The sequence below is a fragment of the Eschscholzia californica genome, unplaced genomic scaffold (genome assembly GCF_041429995.1).
Source record: "Eschscholzia californica isolate CP2 unplaced genomic scaffold, dmEscCali1.0.p SCAF_5, whole genome shotgun sequence".
NCBI classification, from domain to species: domain Eukaryota; kingdom Viridiplantae; phylum Streptophyta; class Magnoliopsida; order Ranunculales; family Papaveraceae; genus Eschscholzia; species Eschscholzia californica.
The window spans coordinates 49567260-49585803 of NW_028238472.1; the positions used below are offsets into that span (position 1 = coordinate 49567260).

At 34.7% G+C, this 18544-nt stretch overlaps 2 protein-coding genes across 4 annotated transcripts; both read left to right on the forward strand.

Annotated features, from left to right (window-relative positions):
* The first annotated feature begins 553 nt into the window (after positions 1–553).
* LOC147540135 (oxysterol-binding protein-related protein 2A-like) lies at positions 554–10045 on the forward strand. Of its 3 annotated transcripts, none has more exons than XM_086643291.1 (11): positions 554–731; positions 3989–4351; positions 5017–5113; positions 5468–5916; positions 6554–6709; positions 7351–7518; positions 7609–7749; positions 8006–8233; positions 8326–8439; positions 9146–9328; positions 9544–10045. In XM_086643291.1, the coding sequence occupies exons 1-10, from the start codon at positions 729–731 to the stop codon at positions 9317–9319; spliced, it is 1893 nt and encodes a 630-aa protein (XP_086499417.1). In that variant the 5' UTR covers positions 554–728; the 3' UTR covers positions 9320–9328; positions 9544–10045. The 3 variants fall into 3 exon arrangements, with proteins under 3 accessions (XP_086499417.1, XP_086499415.1, XP_086499416.1); XM_086643289.1 differs by lacking the exon at positions 554–731 and adding an exon at positions 799–1543; XM_086643290.1 differs by lacking the exon at positions 554–731 and adding an exon at positions 2239–2518.
* A 1760-nt stretch (positions 10046–11805) lies between these two features.
* LOC147540136 (vesicle-associated protein 1-3-like) lies at positions 11806–13727 on the forward strand. Its single transcript, XM_086643294.1, has 5 exons — positions 11806–12035; positions 12239–12309; positions 12643–12724; positions 12827–12942; positions 13043–13727. Exons 1-5 carry the CDS (start codon positions 11984–11986, stop codon positions 13292–13294), a joined length of 573 nt encoding a protein of 190 aa, XP_086499420.1. The 5' UTR covers positions 11806–11983; the 3' UTR covers positions 13295–13727.
* The last annotated feature ends 4817 nt before the right edge of the window (positions 13728–18544 follow it).

The window sequence follows — 18544 nt, forward strand, 5'->3', positions numbered from 1 at the left end:
TTTAAACCAAAATTCAATAAATCTTGGATTTTCACTTTGTTAGAGATCGAACTTGAAATTTAGATTGTCGAATGAGTGTTTTACCATTGCACCACGATGAGCAAATACATGTGATTCTTCACTAGGAAGTGTGGAATTCAAATGTTAATGGCCCAAAAAATACTAATATAGGTTAGAACCTGCCACATAACCTAATAGATACACTAAAGAAAGCCAAATAAGTGATGGCCAAATTATGCATTATTATTATAATTTAATTGTTACATTATTTTCTTTATCCTGTGATAGTATTGTGGCAACAAAAAGTACACTTGTACTTTCAACAAATTAGAAAATAATTAACAACTAATTTATAATTAATCACAATTATTCATTTACATATCAATAAGTCAAGAAATACAATCTAATGACCTAAAGACAATAATCATAATTAGTACGGCACTTAAAAAGAATATATAATCCTAAATAGATATAGGACTCTCTTCCTAATTTAGTAAATAACAAGGAGCTTGAAACAATTTCTATAAAACCTAAATATAATCCAAAATCTCGTGAGATATTCGTTAGACAACCAACAACATTTTCTCCTGCCTCTCTTTCTCTCTCTAAAAGAAAACAATCTCCAACCGCGAAGAAGGGTTTGCTGGATGAATTTGTTACTAGTATTTAAAGTTTCTCTCTCTAAAAACTTGTTTGATGACAGTTGAGGGTTCTAATCCACACTTTTTATGGTAATTTAATTCTCTCAGCTACTGCCGTATTCATATATATATATATATATAAATCAAAAAAAAAAAAAATGAAAACTTGTTATTAATTTCATCACAACTCATCCAAATCTCTCTCTCTCTCTCTTTCTTTAAATTTTCTCTCTCTAATTCAGTTTCTCTCTCTAAGAAGTTTGAAAGTCTTCTTCTTCATTCGTTTAGAGAGAGAAAGAGAGAGAATCTGAAAAATCTCTCTTCTTGTTTTTTTTTTCTTTTTTTTGATTTTGATTTTTCAGTTTTGATCATGAATATGATTATGTGATGAGTTTTGTGTATGATTATATTATATATATGTATTGAATGAAGATTTGAGAGATTAACGATCTCTCGAATTGAATCGAGTAGATCGGAGGGGGAAAATGCGAGTGAAAGAAATGCATCCGTTATGTTGCATAACGTTAGAATGTACAGGGATCGGAGATGAATCGCCGGATATTTTAACGACGAGAGGAAGTTTATTAGCATCAGCTTCATGTGGATCTGACGGCAATGTAAGTAGAGAACCTGGATCTGATATCAATGTCGCCGGAGTTTTGTATAAATGGACGAATTTTGGTAAAGGATGGAGATCTCGATGGTTTTTATTGAGAAATGGCGTTTTATCTTACTCTAAGATTCGAAGATCAGAGATTAATCTTGATAATTTGTTAACATCAAATACTGATGATGTTCGTTTGATCGGAGATCTTTCATCTGCTAAACTTTCCCGTCTTGATAGTGGAGGTGGAGGAGGAAGAAGAAAGCAACAGAAAACAGTAGGTTTTGTTCATCTCAAGGTACGATCAGTAAAATCAAAAGCTTTTTTTTAGAGAGAGAAAGTTAGAGAGAGAGAGAGAGGATAAAAACCCTAAAATTGATTCAAATCATCATAAGAATACAAACGGATCTGATGATATGATCGATCAAAATCGAAAGAGGAGAAAAACTCCGTTCCATCAAATCTTCAATTTTTTTTTCTATTATTTCGACTCTAATAAGAAGAAATTTTTTCTATTATAAGCAACATTTGAATTGAAAACGTATACTAAAACATTACTAATTTCGTCTAACTCTTTATGATTTTTTCTATCTCTTCTGTGGTTTCTTCTGCCAAAAATGAAAACACACAAACAAAAACAAAAAATTCTTAGATAACTGCGCTCAAGGCAAGCTTTATATAAACCGTAGGTTATCTAGCTATTCATATATTCTTCTGTATAATCATCTGTTGGTAAAAGAAACAAAAGCTATATCTGTATGTATTTCACTTCGTGTACGAACCCCCAAATCGTCTTTCCTGAAAAATCTTCTCTCTCTCTCTAGATTTTATGAATTATTCATCTCTAATGGTGATTGGTCCCGATGATTTTTTTTACTTTGACTATGAATTTGTACAGTTTTTTACTGTTCACTGTTTGTTGATCTGTAAGTGGGTCACATCAGCAGGTGGGTTTTAACCCTAGAAATATAGCTCTAGGTTTACAGTAAACATATAGCTAGGTTAAAGTTTGGGAACAAGGGTTTTTTTTTTTTTTTGAGCTTTAGGTCACGTCAAGCTTCCATTTTTTTTCTTCTGGTTTTCTTCATGCTTCTCCTTCACTTTCTTCTTCTTTTCGTCACTTTCAAATATCACTGCCCGAGCTGGGTAGTAGTAATAAAGTGGGTTTCTGTTAAATTTTTCTTTTTTTTACTCTTCTGTTTGGACTGTAATGGATTTATCATGATTCTTTCTGTTTTAAATGAACAGTAGATCTATTCTCCGTCATATCAAAGTGAGTTTTCATTTTCGTCAGCTATTGATTTTTGTCTATTTCAAAACCATTCGTCTTTACTTTGTGAATTTCTTCCAAGTAATATCGTTTTTTTATACTAACATGTGATTTGCTGGTATCTTGGAACTTGCAATAGGGTTAAGGTAGCTTTTGTATTTGGATCTATTGAGGGGTTGGGTTTTAGGTTAGAAACTTTGAGAAGAAGCTAAAAAAACTTTGTTCTTTCTCTTCAGCTGTTTCTTTACAAAGTTCAGAAATTTTCTTAGCCTTTTATTCTTGTGGTTTAGTTCTTCCATCTCTCCTTCTTTCAAGTCCCCATCCTTCTTTCAAGTACCCATCCTTCTCTTAATCCTCTCTCTTAGTTTTATCCTTCATCTAGGGTTTCCATTGTTCTTGCCTCATTTGTACTGACATTGTTAACCCTACACGCCTATGTCTCGAAAACTTGGGTTTTTTTTACTTTTATTTTGTAGTAAAAATTGGGCTACACAAGTTGCTTGCTCTATTCTTCTTAGTTTCTAGTTTAGTTGTTATTTTATTATTTATTTTTATACTTGTGGTACCCAAGTAGATCATATGTATTTTATATATTTTGCGATACGAATTGTACTTAATTGATAGCATGCTTTGGTGTATTTTTTGTTCTTAGTTTAGGGTAAATCATTAGTTTGAGGAGATCAAGTAGAGGGATCTGCTACATAAAGTTATTCAAACTAACAAAAAACAAAGCCATCAAGGTCTGATGAATTTATCGGCCTACTCTAGTATTTTTTTTTAAATTAGACCAATAGTCTATCTTCGGACTAGTGAGTCTTTTTGCATTCACTATTGTATTTTTTTATCAGCAAGTCTTCTGTGGTCTTTGAATCCAACTCATTTTCGATTTGGGACTGATAATGTGTAACTTGGAATAGGTTGTTCGACTAATTATAAGATAACTTGTAGTTTTGGTTTATCATTTTCTCAAGTGGCTGGATAAGATTGTAAAAGACTGAACATGTAATGCCCAATGTGTTGTTGGAAAGTAATAAACTTGAAAATAATAACTTTATTTTAGGGATAACTTTGTTTAATGTACCTTCAAAATGAAGAAATTTGAAGATGTAGTTTAACTTGTTTGAACACACTAAGCGTTTTTCAGTTTGATATGTAGTCTGAAATCGTTGAAACCCAAAATGCATAGCCTATCTTCAATTTTTTTGGGATTAACTTTGCAATATCCACCGAAAATTGGTTTTGCTGCTGATTTTCTTTATTTATTGGGTTTGTTTCTATTTTCTGTTTCATATGTGATTTTGTATCTTTTTTTGTTGTATTTATGTGGTCATATACGTATTAATTTGCAGCACTTTTTTAAGTCTCGTGAGAATAAAAAATTCGATGGTAAAACTATGGGCATTTTGTCAAACAATTTTCATGATGTCTTTGTAACATTTCATGTCACATTTACTTAATTATCACCACTCGCAGGTCTCATCATTTCGTGAGAGCAAGTCTGATGATCGGAAATTCTACATATTTACTGCAACAAAGACACTCCATTTGAGAACAGATTCGAAGAAAGATCGGTTGGCTTGGTTACATGCTTTGGCATGTACACAAAACTTATTTTCACCTAGACCGTTGAGCGGTGCTAAACTCTCCCTTATCCAAAAGGATATATCAATATCTACTGAGAAACTCAGGGATCGCTTACTTGACGAAGGAGTCAATGAGGCACTAGTGAAGGACTGTGAACAGATTATGCTATCAGAGTTTTCTGAGGTACAAGGACAATTAAAAGTTCTTTGTGAAGAAAGATCCAATCTGCTTGACACATTAAGACAATTGGAGGTACATCTAGTTTATTTTCTTAATTGGATGAAAATTCGAATAGCTCAATTGTGTTGCATGAAAACCGTAGCTAATAGATTTATTTTATGGAGAGTATGACATTTCATGAGCATTTTGCTTCTTTTGTTAGTTTTGTTGAAGATAGTGTTTTGTAAGCATCAAACCTTAATTAGATGAATGTGTTTCCCCATGTAAGTAAGAGAAGCACTCACTTAATCTCTAAGTTTCTTTGAGAGGGTAGAGTTTGACTTCGCTAAATAAAAAAAACTATGTAGCTTAACGTCAAGAGCAGGGCCGGAGTCTTAGTGCTCTCCGTTAGCCGACAAAGAAGAAATAAGGTGATGAGCTATCCTGGCGAGGCTTAAAAGAGAAAAAAGCATTGGCTCTTCTACTGGTTAGGTTTAGACTTTTAGTAAAACATGATTGTAGGACTCAACGTGAACCCAACGACTCTGTGTTACCATGGTTCCCAATATCTTATGTAATTTTTATGTCATTTGATGTAACTCAGCCACACTTCAACAATAAAGTAAATTCTGAAGGTTAAAGGCAATTTCCTTGTGTTTTTAGTTTATTAGCATGTTATGAATCTCTTATTAGTAAATTATATTTTTAAATAATTTTGAAGCTAGTTTACGCCAAGCAACTAACTAGACCCTGTGCAGGCAGCAAATATTGAAGTTGAGACCAGTGGAATACATGACGGCCAATTCCCATTGACACAACATGGATTTGCTGGCTCGGGGCACGGAAAATTTAGTGGTATTTTCTTTTTATTTATTTATGTTTCCATTTTAATATGCTTAATTAGGTAGGACCGGAAACACCATGTGAAGTTGTACAAAGTACTATCCTGCACTGTTGTTTTCTTCTAATCTTCTTAGCTTGATGCAAATTAAGCCTCCTTCAAGGGAAAACGTCCAGAAGATAATCTATTTATTTTTACTTGTTTCATTTACCTTCTGCTTTTATTTATTTAATTGATGCGTTATTGGATTATGGTTAGTTATCCTTCAATTATATATCCACCGTTGTTGTTATGTGGTATTTTAAAGGCTAATAACTTCATAGTTCAAGTCAATTTATCCTTTTCTAATATCTTCTTTTGGTTTTTAGAGAGCAGCACAACCGAGTCATCCGATGATATCATTGAAAAGCAGGAGCCTGAGGAAGTTTCAGATGAAGATGAATCGTCATTCTTTGACACAAAAGATTCTTTTAGTGATCATAGTGTTGGTCGTGGATCAACAGCAGCAGACATAGAACATGTTGACAAACAAATGAAACCTGACAATCAACTTGATGCCGTGAACAAGATGCACAGTGACACAGAACCCAATAACAATCAATATCCACATACTGAGAGAAGAGTTAAGCTTCCTGATCCAGTTGAGAAAGAGAAGGGTGTGAGCCTATGGTCAATAATTAAAGACAATGTAGGGAAGGATCTTACAAGAGTGTGTCTCCCTGTTTACTTCAATGAACCAATATCATCCCTTCAGAAATGCTTTGAGGATTTGGAGTATTCGTATCTTCTAGATCGAGCCTATGAACACGGGAAAAATGTAAGTTTTATGGACGATATCATCCTCTTTGCTGCGCACTAAAATGCATGAATTATGATTATTATTTTTAAGACTAACAAACATTATATAGTAGAACTGAAACCTTATTTTATTACCTAAAGTATGCCATGGATACTGCTGGATTTTTTTTACTGCTAGTTATATGAAGATACATTGAATCTGGATAGGTTCACTCGAACTTTACATCTTCCAGACGTCCACACTGTGGTGTCAAGGAACATGGCATGTTGCCAATGTTAATCCATTTATCAGCTTAGTTTGAAGACTTATATAGAACTTATTCTGACAGTAGATGCGATATTTTATTTTGGAAATAGACAAATCTATACGAGTAGTGGAAATGAAGGGTGTTTGTCTATCACATGATTTTCTCAAATATAATTTTCGGGAAAGCTATGTGTACAAAGGATTTTGACTTAATTTGGGACTTGATGACTCACCTATCCTAAAAGACAAAAGCATTCATAGTCTGACTACGATCTGGAACGTTCTTTTACCTGAGTGAGTCAGCATGTCAGAAATTAAGTTAAAGATCTTTTGTACATTTAACATTTTTCTGTTTCGTGTTGACATTTCAGGAGTATTATGCTCACCTTGCATTTATTTTTCTTTCTAGGGAAACAGCCTTATGAGAATCCTTAATGTGGCTGCTTTTGCGGTCTCAGGGTATGCTTCATCTGAAGGTCGACATTGTAAACCTTTCAATCCTTTGCTCGGCGAAACTTATGAAGCTGATTTCCCTGATAAAGGAGTACGCTTCTTTTCTGAGAAGGTCAGTGTTTTTAGTATTTCTTTTGTCGTGTATTGGGATATTTGTCTTGTACATTCTGACACTATTGTCCAGTAATAAATTCAGTCATTTAGCTGGGTACAATGGGAGATTTATACTTATACGTGACTTAGGACCATAAAATGACACTACGTATTATAAGCCCTAAGCTATTTAGAAGTAGAAAGATAAACGACTCTTTAGGGGTTGCTTTTCAGTTTCCGAGTCCAACAAGTTGTTCTTTTGAAAAGAAAATTGATAGCTTATAGTGTATCCATGTTACAGAGCTCTAGACTAGTTGAAGTCATGGCAGTGGAAGTATCAGATGTGCTTCTCGAATAAGCTACCTTGATCAAATAATAGGCTGATGGGGTCTTAATTTTTTTCTTTTGGAAATGGAAAGATTGGAGGCCTGGTCTCTCCGTCTCTCTAGAGGAGAGACAAAGTCCTAAATTTAATATTATCAGGATGTCTGTTTATTGGACCTCGAAGTTCACCTAAAAAACGGTATCTTTATGTTGATTGTGTGTTCGCCCCGCTTTTAAAATCTTTCTTGGAACTCGAAATTCACCCAAAAACGATACTTTTAATACCTGCTTTTTGACAAATTTCTGGTCTCTTAAGTTTTCTTATTTCATAAATAGGTGAGCCACCATCCGACACTCATTGCCTGCCATTGTGAAGGTAGAGGATGGAAATTCTGGGGTGACAGCAACTTGAGAACTAAATTTTGGGGGCGGTCCATTCAACTTGACCCTGTTGGGGTACTAACCCTAGAGTTTGATGATGGTGAGATCTTTCAATGGAGCAAGGTATATTTCTAGCACGAAACTAAACTTTTTCGCTTTTATTTCTTGTACTTTTGGCGTTGAAATATTCTGACAATTTAATGTGGGTTTTAGGTCACAACTTCTATTTACAACCTTATCCTTGGTAAAGTATATTGCGACCACCATGGGATAATGGACATTCGAGGGAATCGGCAACATTCTTGCAAACTTAAGTTCAAAGAACAATCATTACTCGACCGGAATCCTCACCAGGTGAAACTAGTTACTTTTATGTAACATCTGTCCCATTTCTCATCGAGTGAAGGGTACGAAGCAAATCAAATTTGTTTTTTGATCAAAAGTACCATGTCAAATCTTAGTACTTCCTCTCTTGGCCAGTATACCATAGATATGCAAGGTGGCAGTAACAGTTCTCGTTTGAACTACTTACTGCGACTATTCTCACCGAACATTAGGGCATTACTCCGGTTAAGAAAACCCCTTCTAATATTTAGATAGTACTATACAGGTACAAGGTTCTGTTGAAGATATAAATGGTAATAAACTTGCGACTTTGTCTGGAAAGTGGGACGAAAGCATGTATTACCTTAATGCAGATGAGGCTGCGAAATCCAAGGGTTTTAATCCATCAAATGCCAATTTATTGTGGAAAAGCAATAAGCCTCCCCCTAATCACACTCGCTACAACCTAACTTCTTTTGCAATTACACTGAATGAGTTAACACCAGGACTTCAGGTAGAGGCAATTACTCGATATTTCTTCTTATCTTTTGTTTCATTTTCTAGTTGTCTGAACCAATTTTCTTCTGTTTTTTCTCACGGATTAAGGAGAAACTCCCACCCACAGATTCAAGGCTTAGACCAGACCAACGTCATTTAGAGAACGGGGAATATGAGAAAGCAAACGCTGAGAAGCTGCGGCTAGAAACAAGGCAAAGGATGGTAAGTATAGCAATCACATAGTGACATTTTCTATATCTGAAATAGAGCGAGATCTTTTCTTTAAAGAAAACCAACTTCATAAAACTCTCTTTATTATAATAATAACATAAGATAATATGATGGTTAGAGGAAACCCCTACTCTAATCTTCACTGAAGCTAAAAGCCAGACGACGACAGTCCATGAAATTAGGAAACTAACAAATGAATAAATCCACTACAAAATTTACTTCAACACAGAAACACCCAAGTAAACTTGGTATGTTGTAATATCGGTTTATGTCAGAGTTTGCTGTTTCTAAATGAGATCTCTCATGAATCGTAGTTTTTGTAAATCGATTAAATTCTGCTGATAAATGTGAAATCGTTAACTACAAAGCCCATATGCAAAGAGAATGAGTTGTCATCAAGTTTTCTAAACCTGAATTCAAAAAATAGTTTTAGTTTCATAAAGCAGTGAATTATAGTAGCATTAATAAATCATGGGTTACTTCGATCATTAGAATTGAAAATCAGTTAGTCGATGATATAGTTGGTATAATGGCTTAATGTAAGTAGTGAAGTGCTTCATTCTATACACATATATACCTTTTTAAACTCTTGCTCTTTTAGTCTTTCTGCCTATACACACATGTATACCCTTTCTTTCTGAACAGTCAAAATTTTATGCCCGACTTATTAGCATGTGGATTTTGCTTTTCCGTGCAGTCGAGAAAATTACAAGAAAATGGATGGAAGCCAAGATGGTTTGAAAAGGACGGAGAGACTGGACCTTTTCGCTATGTAGGCGGGTACTGGGAAGCTAGAGAACTAAAGAAATGGGACGGTTGTCCCGATATATTTACCGAATTCACAGAATTGTCCGAAGAGTCATCCTTGTAGCTAGCAAAGGTGCACATTTCTTATTTGATGATCATCACTTGCCTTATTGATTTCAACCATCAACTTTATTCTTTCTTGTCCATTTCTTCTACGCTTCCCACATTACGATATAGGTGCCAGCCGAAATGCCATGCCATAATTGTAGTTCTTGACAGTAGTATTCTTCGATAATAATGGGTGGGTGGGGGTCTAAGACTAATCATATCTTGTAATATTGAATGCAGAATGTGTAATGGAAGGAATTTAGAGCTTTTCTGGATCATGAGAGAGAGAGAGAGAGAGAGTAAATGTAACGATTTTTTCGCCTTATGGAATGTTATAAACGGTTAATTAGAGAGCGGAAAAAAAAAGTTTTTGAAGTCCCAAAAAATGACTCGATTACTGAAGCATTCTTTCGTTGTTGTCTGTAATGATCAGGTCTTGTTTTCTTTGTTTTTCTTTAAAGAAATTGTAAAAACTGTGAAGTAGATTATATATAATCTCTCATAAAGTTCAAAAAATTTATAAATTCTGCAACTTTTCTTCTTTGTCACAAGAGCTATATATTAGTAGGGAGATGTTTCTCTTTTTTTGTAATTTCTGTGCAATAAAAAAGTATTCAGTTATTGGTGTTCTATAGAAGAATTTCTAGTATCTCTCTAAGAACTGTTTCAGGAAGTTGGGATCATTGGAATTGAGTTCTTGTTTTTTAATAACAAAGGTGTAATTTTTGTTTTAAGCTTCAAATTTGAAATCTAATTCGAGATGTTATATGAAAGGAATCGAATTCGATTGAAGAAATGAAGAATACCAAGTCTGAATTGGTGCACGTAGTTTTTATCATGTCAAAGTTGTCATACTTGACTTGGTCTATTGACTTCAACCTACACCAAAAATTAAAGGGGAGATGAAGTACCTTTTCCGACCACCACCATTATCTCTCCCTCACGACGAGGCTACCATCTAGACGGAGAGTACACGGAGATGAGATGGTGGTGGTGGTACAAGATGGGATAGAGGAGAGGGAGTTTTTTCTTCTTTTGATATGTAATAATAGTAATGTGTGTGTTGTAGAAGTCTGAATTGGGTGTATGCTGTTATACATTTATATGTATAGGCCTAGTCACGTGTGCCCGTAACACTTCTCGGCATGGTGGTAATTGCGCTAGGGCCTGTGGGTTCTAGGACCTCTTGCTATGCTGGGCTAGGAGCTAGGGCAAACGTCGAAGCCTCGAAGGGAGTTGTATAATTCTCTTTTGCTCGTAGCACACTAGTGTCCTCTACTGGTGATGAACGTTTTCTTCTCTTCATCACGATGCATCGGTATCTGGTTATATCTGGAGTTGCCATCTATAAAGGACATTATAAGAATGAAAGTGAAGCTATAGAGATCAACAAGTTGAAACCAAATATTTTGGAAAACAAAAAGCACTAAATGATCAATGAATGGACGGTTAGAAATTGACCATATTGTAATTTACGAAAAACACTGAGACTAAAATGAAGTTTGGCAAAGGATCGCGTTAAGTTGGGACTATATAAAATGGTTGTGGCTCATTCTTTCTGTTTCCGGCCACAACAACCCCTCATAGACCATCCAATAGTAAACTAATATGAAGTATGCCAGAAAAATGGGCGAAACCCAACGACAATCCGTGGTGGATGGCTGAATTTCTTCCTGTTTGTCTCTCTCTAGATAGGTTGAATGAAATCTAGCATTCCATATCGGATTTCAACGAACTTGTTCGAGCACTCGATCATTATGGGTGTTGTTTTGGAGCATGAAAAAAGTGTTGCAGGTGACATGTAATATCTTGGGGGCACTCCTTTTAAAGCTCTCCAGTTCTTCTTTTTATGAAAGCACCCTTTTCACCTTCATCTTCACCCGTCACCACCATGATGGCCATTGATTGCTACCACTATCTCCAACCACAACCAGTTTCCCTCTCTTCGCCATCTGCTTTCTCTCATTGTCCTATTATCTATCTCCTACGACTCCTTTATCTCCTTCTATTATTCGCCAACAACACAAGAGTTCCTTCTGTTGTTGGCAGCCCCTCCGTCTAGAACGAAAAGCATCCTCAATGAGAATTTTGACTAAACCTCTCGCTGAGGATCTCTTTCGTCTCACGCAGAGGGGGTTGTTGACAGTTGAAAGAAGAAAAGGAAGAATGATATGAAGAAATGACAGTGATTGAGCGCAATAAGTAGAGGTGGTGTTTTTAACTTTCAGTCTCAGGGGATCAAACCTAGGTCACTCAAGTCATCAGCAAACAGTTCTACCAAGAAGCCAACGAGTCTTTGTTGTCATGTTTAATGTATTCCTTAAAATAATATTGTAATCCTTGTGCATTAGGGTTACAATCATAGTCAATACGGCTAGGCCGAGGGGGCCATGACCCACTTCGGCCTAGCTGTAGTTTCGTCCCTGATAGAGGTGGTGGTTGGAATAACAGTGATCATATGATGATAGAGAAGGACACGGTTGAGAAAGAGACTATATTTATAACTATTGAAGAATTAGTTACATGACTTGGTCAAGATTCAGATAAAATACATTTAAAATTCAAATAGAATTGGTTCCACCAAATCTGGATAGGTGGTTGACGTAATCTCTATTACTCTTCTCCTTCAATTCTATCAAAATTCTCAAAATGTTGTTCTTGATCGGATCATGAGTTAAAAATGAGCAGTGGGAATCTTCTCAACGTTCAACCAGCTAGGCTTAAATTTCTATGTAACCTTCTTCTATCATTTGGTTTTATCCCTAATTTTATATCTCTCTCTCTATATATATATATATATTTGGATCTGTCTATCAAATTTCCCTCTTTTGATCAGTTATTTGTTCCTCTTAGATGGGTTTTCTTCATGTTCTATGTTGACATTACATTTGTTTGCCCTAATTTTTTATGTATACTTATTCATCAATTTTTGTAGTTGAATTGAAGAAGCAAAGTTCGTGTTCTTTGCAATTAACGAACAAGACAGAAGAATATGTAGCTTTTAAGGTCTCTCTTTATCATCCACATTAATTTGATTAAGTTTTGTCTGTTTGCGTTTTGTTTTAGTAGTTCTTTTTTTTTAGAGATAGACTACGATCTACTACGCTAGTCGTTAGAAAGCGTTGATACAACATGAAATAGGTCTGAAATCGACAAATTTATTACATTATTTATACCTTCAATAACCTAAATTTAATGAACCATGAATTCCACCTCCCTCGAAAATCGAACCTCCAGATTTTTAGGAGTTTATATAACACTTTCAACCACTTGGGCAGTTGGGCAAATAAGTGTTGATTTGTTTTAGTAGTTACTTGACTCTTTTGGTTAAATTTGAAGGTTAAAACAACACATCCAAAGAAATATGGTGCTCGTCCTAATGAAGGAATTGTTTTGCCCGGTACAACATGTAACGTTACAGGTAATAAAAATACGTTCTTTATCAATTTGACTTCTTAAAGTTATTCGATTGTATTGATCATTTTTCTTTTTATTTGGGATTTTCTTTTTGGCACTTGATTAGTTACTATGCAAGCCCAAAAGGAGGCTCCTCCTGATCTAAGATGCAAAGATAAATTCCTTCTTCAGAGTGTTGTTGCACCTAATGGGGCGACCTCGAAAGACGTTACTCGCGAAATGGTAGGATTGGGTTATTAGTTTTACTGTTTTATTTAGATCATAATTGTATTTTTTATATGAGCCGAATTAGTGAAGTTATGGTTGAAACGTGATTTTGTAGTTTAATAAAGATGGCGGAAATGTTGTCCAAGAATTCAAATTCAGGGTGAAATATATTCCTGCTAGTCCACCTTCACCTGTCTCTGAAGGATATGAGGATGGAACTTCTGCAAGAGCATCTCGTTCTCGATTGGATAATGGGAACCAAACGACCTCGTTATTTGATGTGTGGGTGGGTCTAAGACTAAAGATATCTTGTACAACAACAATGTTGTTTGGAGCAAAACCCTACAAGCGAGTGAAAAGCGACTAAACGAGAAGATGCCACCTGGCAGAAGTTCAAACCATGTGATTCTCTCTGTTTTTGTACTAGCACACTTCCGTCCCACATTTCAGCATATTTAGCTTTCAGTCCAGTCCTTCTGCCAAAAAATGATTTTGATCCTTTCAACCGTTCAGATCATATCCAAACAAAATAAACCAACGGGAGGATGATTTCGCCCTCTCATCTCTCTTTCGACAGAACCCAGCAAATTTGATGGCCCAATGGTTAAAAGTGTTGACATAAACTCCAAAATCCTGGAGGTCCCAGGTTCGATTCTCATAGGAGTTGGAATCCATGATTTATTGAATTTGAGTTATTAAAGTTATACATACTGTAATAAATTTGTCGGGTTTTAAGTCTCTTTCATGTTGTTGGGCTTTAGGCCTCTTTCATTAATAGTGAATTTAGGCGGTTATCGTGCTTATCACATCTTCATGATGTATTACTGCTTTGTAACGACTAACGTGGATCGAGGTACGGATCTACATGCAGGCCAAGGGGCCATGCCCCCCCTTGAATTGCTCCAAATTGATTTATAAGCTGATTGCTCTCTGGTTTATTACATAAATAACGTTCAAGTCAAACACATCACACATATGTAGCGTGGGTAAGATGGTAGAGGTGGGAGTTGTGGACGTGAGAGACTCGAGTTTGAGTACAAATAGACTTACATTTTTTCAATCTTTATAAGATTTTTGGTTGGGCCCCCTTGATTTTTAGTCCTAGTTACGTCTCTGCGTAGATCGTGGTTGATTGCTCAAAAGAAAACATTAATTTGCTATTATAATTAAGTTTTTTTGTTGAAAGTTACTATTATAATCAAGTTAAAGAATCGGGAACATGAGGTGCTTATATAGTAATAGCTTAGTACTTGTATCAATACCACTATTAAAGAAAGTTAGATCTAGTATTAGGGGTGAAATCGGTCCAAGTGGAACGATTTTTTGATATATTTGAACGGGTAAGTCTTGTTTTATATGGAAAAAAACCTGACCAAAAACCCGTACAGAATAAAATAGACCGCTCAGTTAGAGACCGGTCTTTCGGTCCGGTTTTTCGGTTTAAACTTAATTTAAACTCTATTTAACCAAATATTAACAATTAAGATTAATTTGAGACTAATATATTGTACGCAAGAGATCAAATAAATATAATCTAACAATTACAACAAATTTTGCTTATATTGCCTCCACTCACTAGTGCATGGAAACAAGAATGATAACAGGAGCAATGGATTTCAACAACAATAGTGTCTAACTTTTGATTATTCAAAAATAAAAAAATAAAACTTCAATTGGAATGACGACTCAAAAACAAAGATAATTAGAAATAGTATATTGATTATATATTCATTAGTTCGTGAACAATGGATAATTCTATTATAAGATATTATCTTTAATTATCCATTAATGTTTTACTATTAATTGTATGGATAACATATATAACATTTAAACCGGTTCGGTTCGGGGCCACGCGCTTGTCAGGAAAAAGACCAAATCAGACCTAAAGACCAATTCAACCAAAAAAAGACAAACCATTCTAAACCAAATTTTTCTGGTCCGATTTTTTGGGGTTGAGACATCGTACGGTTTTCACCGGTCTTCGCGGTCTTTAGTTTCACCCCTTGTATAGCATATTAATATTAATTCAAAAACAATACTACTGGAAATAATTTGGTAACTAGAACATATCAAAATTTTCAAGAAGCTCTTCTATAACTTGTGTCTACTGTAACTTGTGTCGGTTGGTTTGTCTTCTCGTCCACCAAAACATACAAACCAGCACAATTTAGTACAAAAACAATTCAATAAAACCATTGATTCACAGATTTAAATATAATTCAGAATAAATAAAAAAAATATTGTATACCTTTAGTATTCATTTGTTTGTGTACTACTATAATAGGCAAATTCTCCACTATATGTTCTTAGAGGGTTGTACATTTGGGGGCGATGTACACCCAAATGTACTATACTTTCTAAAAGAAGCAAACACGTATAAGGAGTTATGAATTATCTTATCTTATCGAAGTGTCAGGAATATGTTTTCTTGTAACAATACCATTCAGTCGGCTCTCTTGTGTAGTTGATAAATTATTAACCAGATCACGAATTAGACTAGGTGTAGTTATTTTAGAAGTAGTGCACTAACAAAGAAAACAACGAATTATTTTTTATTTTTTTGTTGAAACGAAAACAACGAATTAGTTAAAATATAAACAAATAAAAAAGGTATGAAAACAACGAAACAGTGGACTTACACGTTTCTTCGGCTTGTAGTTTTTCCTCTTTAATCTATTCTCTCGATGATGCCCCTTTGCCTTGCATAATAATGGATCAAGAATATTTTGTCGTGCATTTTCTACACAATCAACGGTATAACCAGATCTTTGATCCAAGACCAGAACATTCGGAGGACTCTTCCGACCAGACAAAAATATGTAATTATCGGCAAAGTTGTTTCTTTTTTTACCACTCCGCACTTTATCTTGGAAATCTGTTGTTGGCTTGAATATTAGGATATAATCTTTCAACTGCTCTGTAATTCTTTCATTTTCAGATGCAACAGAAGCTACTTCGGTGAAGGATAAACAAAAATTTTCGTATCTTTTTTCTTCCAGTTTTGTATCCCATCGACTGTAGTTCATATTAATCTTTAAGTATGATCTCGTAACATCTTTCCTCCATCTCCTAAGAATGTACTTATAAAGGATGACAATAATTTTGTTCTTACGAAATACTCTTATTGCATGTCGACAACAAAATTCTCTTAAGTTCAAACAACAAACAATTGCAACGAACTTCACATTCCTAAACATCTAACGCAACTTTATACGAATAAGTTTTCGAGTCTTTACCAAATTTTTTTTTTTTTGAAATAATATATTCGTACATGTTGCCATACTCTTTACAATCTACCGTACCACAAACCATTTTTCCTTTCATTTCTTCTTGAAAATCTCCAAAAAAAATTTGTGTATTTCTCCCTCATTTGCTATTTTAGCTGAAATTGACTCACACATGACATTTCTAAATTGTAGCACTTAAAATCTTCCTTTGCTTCTTTTTCAACTTTATTCCATAAAGCTATATTGTATTTATTCGACAAAAAGTTTCAAGGTAGTTTCGGACCTACGTATCCATCGAAAAAAGTATTTACACCTTCACTACATTGAGTAGTAGACATTCCCGCACAAAAATAATTTTTGACAAAAATTGATACTCATCGCCTTCTCTCTTGGTACATATTGGTCAACTATGTATTTTCTCCCAATCTATATTTTTGTATAGTAAGCATCCATTCATACTCAAACTCTTTTGTGTTAAGCGTTTCATGGACCAGATGAGTAAGAGTATAACTTATTTCGTTGAACTTTTTGTAACTTTTTAGTTTGTCAGGTATTTTCTTCATTACATGCCACAGACACCATCAATTTCTTGTATTAGGAAATATGTCTTTAATAGCAATCTGCATGGCTGCATCTTGGTCCGCTATAGTTCTACCGACGGCTCTTTCACCCATACAAGAAAGCCATATCCTAACCAAGCACGAAAATGATTTTGCATCTTCATTAGACAACAATCCACAACCCAATAGAATGGACTGTTTATGATGGTTCACTCCAACAAACGGGGCAAAAGGAAGATTGTACTTAATCGTTAGATAAGTCGTATCAAATGTCACGACATCTCCAAATTCTTTATATGCCTCTCTACTCCTCCTGTCTGCCCAAAAAACATTACGTAAACGAGACTTCTGATCTATTTCCATCGAAAAATGAATCTGTTGTTCTTTTGTTGCATAGTCAAAAAATATTGTTGAATAACAACAACGTATGCCAAGACCTATCCTTCTCTTTTACTTGGTGTAATTTGTTGCATCTCTTTTAGTAAATCAAGTTTTCTCATATCCACCAGTTGCCATCACTTGTTGTTTAAAGCTACGACTCGTCTTAGTCCCTGCCAAGTCACATATTTTGAGTTGTCTAGCTACATGTAGGTTAATCTTCCTATTGCATCTATAATGACGAACTTTTCCTGAACGAGATTCACATAGTTATTCATTATCTAGTAACTTAGCATTATTCTTGTTTTGCAACCACTTTTGCTACTTGGTTGAGGATTATTTGATGTCAGTGTAAGTTCCCCCCTTAGCACATACTATTGTAACCTATTTTAAAATTCTTTGTGCTCTTCTGTGTGATGTCTTTTTCACTGGATGCTCCACTTGTTTGGCGTAACGAAGACAATAGTTGTAAAAACTCCATTCCAGACCTAGGTGTATGTATTATCGTCAGACTCGTCATAAAGCTCACATTCACCACTTTCTGAACTTTCTGGAGTAAAGTTTCTACAAAAAAGAGTATTATAAAAAGGCAAATTCAAGTAATAACTGGTAAAAAAATTCAAGAAATGAATAACAATTATATGACATAATAAAGATTGGTTTAATGAAACTAAAATTAGATATTATCAAACTAAAACTAGATATCGACCAAATTTCTTGAACAAAAAATGAGCAATCTATCTATAAGTTAGGTTATATGAGTAATAATAAAAAAAAATCCTGAGATTTTATCTCATAATATCTTCAACAAATTAGAGTTGATTTTGACTTGAAAGTGAATGAATCTTCAAAGAGGAAGAATCTAATGTCAAACTAAAACTAGATGTTGACCTAAGTACTTGAACAAAAAATGAGCAATCTATCTATAAGCTAGGTTATATGAGTAGTAATAAAAAAAAAACCTAAGTTTATACCTCATAATATCTCCACCAAATTAGTGTTGATTTTGACTTGAAAGTAGATAAATTTTTAAAGAGAAAGAATCCAACGTCAAACCTTTCGAAACTGATAGAATAATTGGTGAAAAGAAATCTTCTTATCTACCCTTTAGAATCCTATTTTGTTTTTTTACTGAGAGAGAGACAAGGACAACACAACCATCACCAGCCCATAAAAACCGAGAGGGAGAAGAGAGGGCGAGCTGCAGCTGGGTTTGTTTTGTTTGGATATGATCCGGACAATTGAAAGGATCGATGATCCAGATCATTCTTTGGCGAAGGAATTTGAAAGCTAAACGCGCTAAAATGTTGGACCAAAGTGTGATAATTCAAAAACATAGAGAATCACATGGTTTCAACTTTTCTCGGTTAGGTAGCATTTTCTCGTTTAGTTGTGTTTCATTGCTTTATATCTATCAATGATCCTAAAACAAAAGAACTCCTAAATATGAAA

What these genes read in the sequence shown, in the direction of transcription:
- LOC147540135 (XM_086643289.1), top strand. Translation starts at nt 1,127, where the DNA reads ATGCGAGTGAAAGAAATGCATCCGTTATGTTGCATAACGTTAGAATGT. An exon ending in TCGACCGGAATCCTCACCAG is followed by an intron (nt 7,750 to 8,005) that starts GTGAAACTAGTT and finishes AGTACTATACAG; the next exon opens with GTACAAGGTTCTGTTGAAGA. An exon ending in AGTTAACACCAGGACTTCAG is followed by an intron (nt 8,234 to 8,325) that starts GTAGAGGCAATT and finishes TCACGGATTAAG; the next exon opens with GAGAAACTCCCACCCACAGA.
- LOC147540136 (XM_086643294.1), top strand. Translation starts at nt 11,984, where the DNA reads ATGAGCAGTGGGAATCTTCTCAACGTTCAACCAGCTAGGCTTAAATTT. An exon ending in TACAACATGTAACGTTACAG is followed by an intron (nt 12,725 to 12,826) that starts GTAATAAAAATA and finishes GCACTTGATTAG; the next exon opens with TTACTATGCAAGCCCAAAAG. An exon ending in AAGACGTTACTCGCGAAATG is followed by an intron (nt 12,943 to 13,042) that starts GTAGGATTGGGT and finishes GTGATTTTGTAG; the next exon opens with TTTAATAAAGATGGCGGAAA.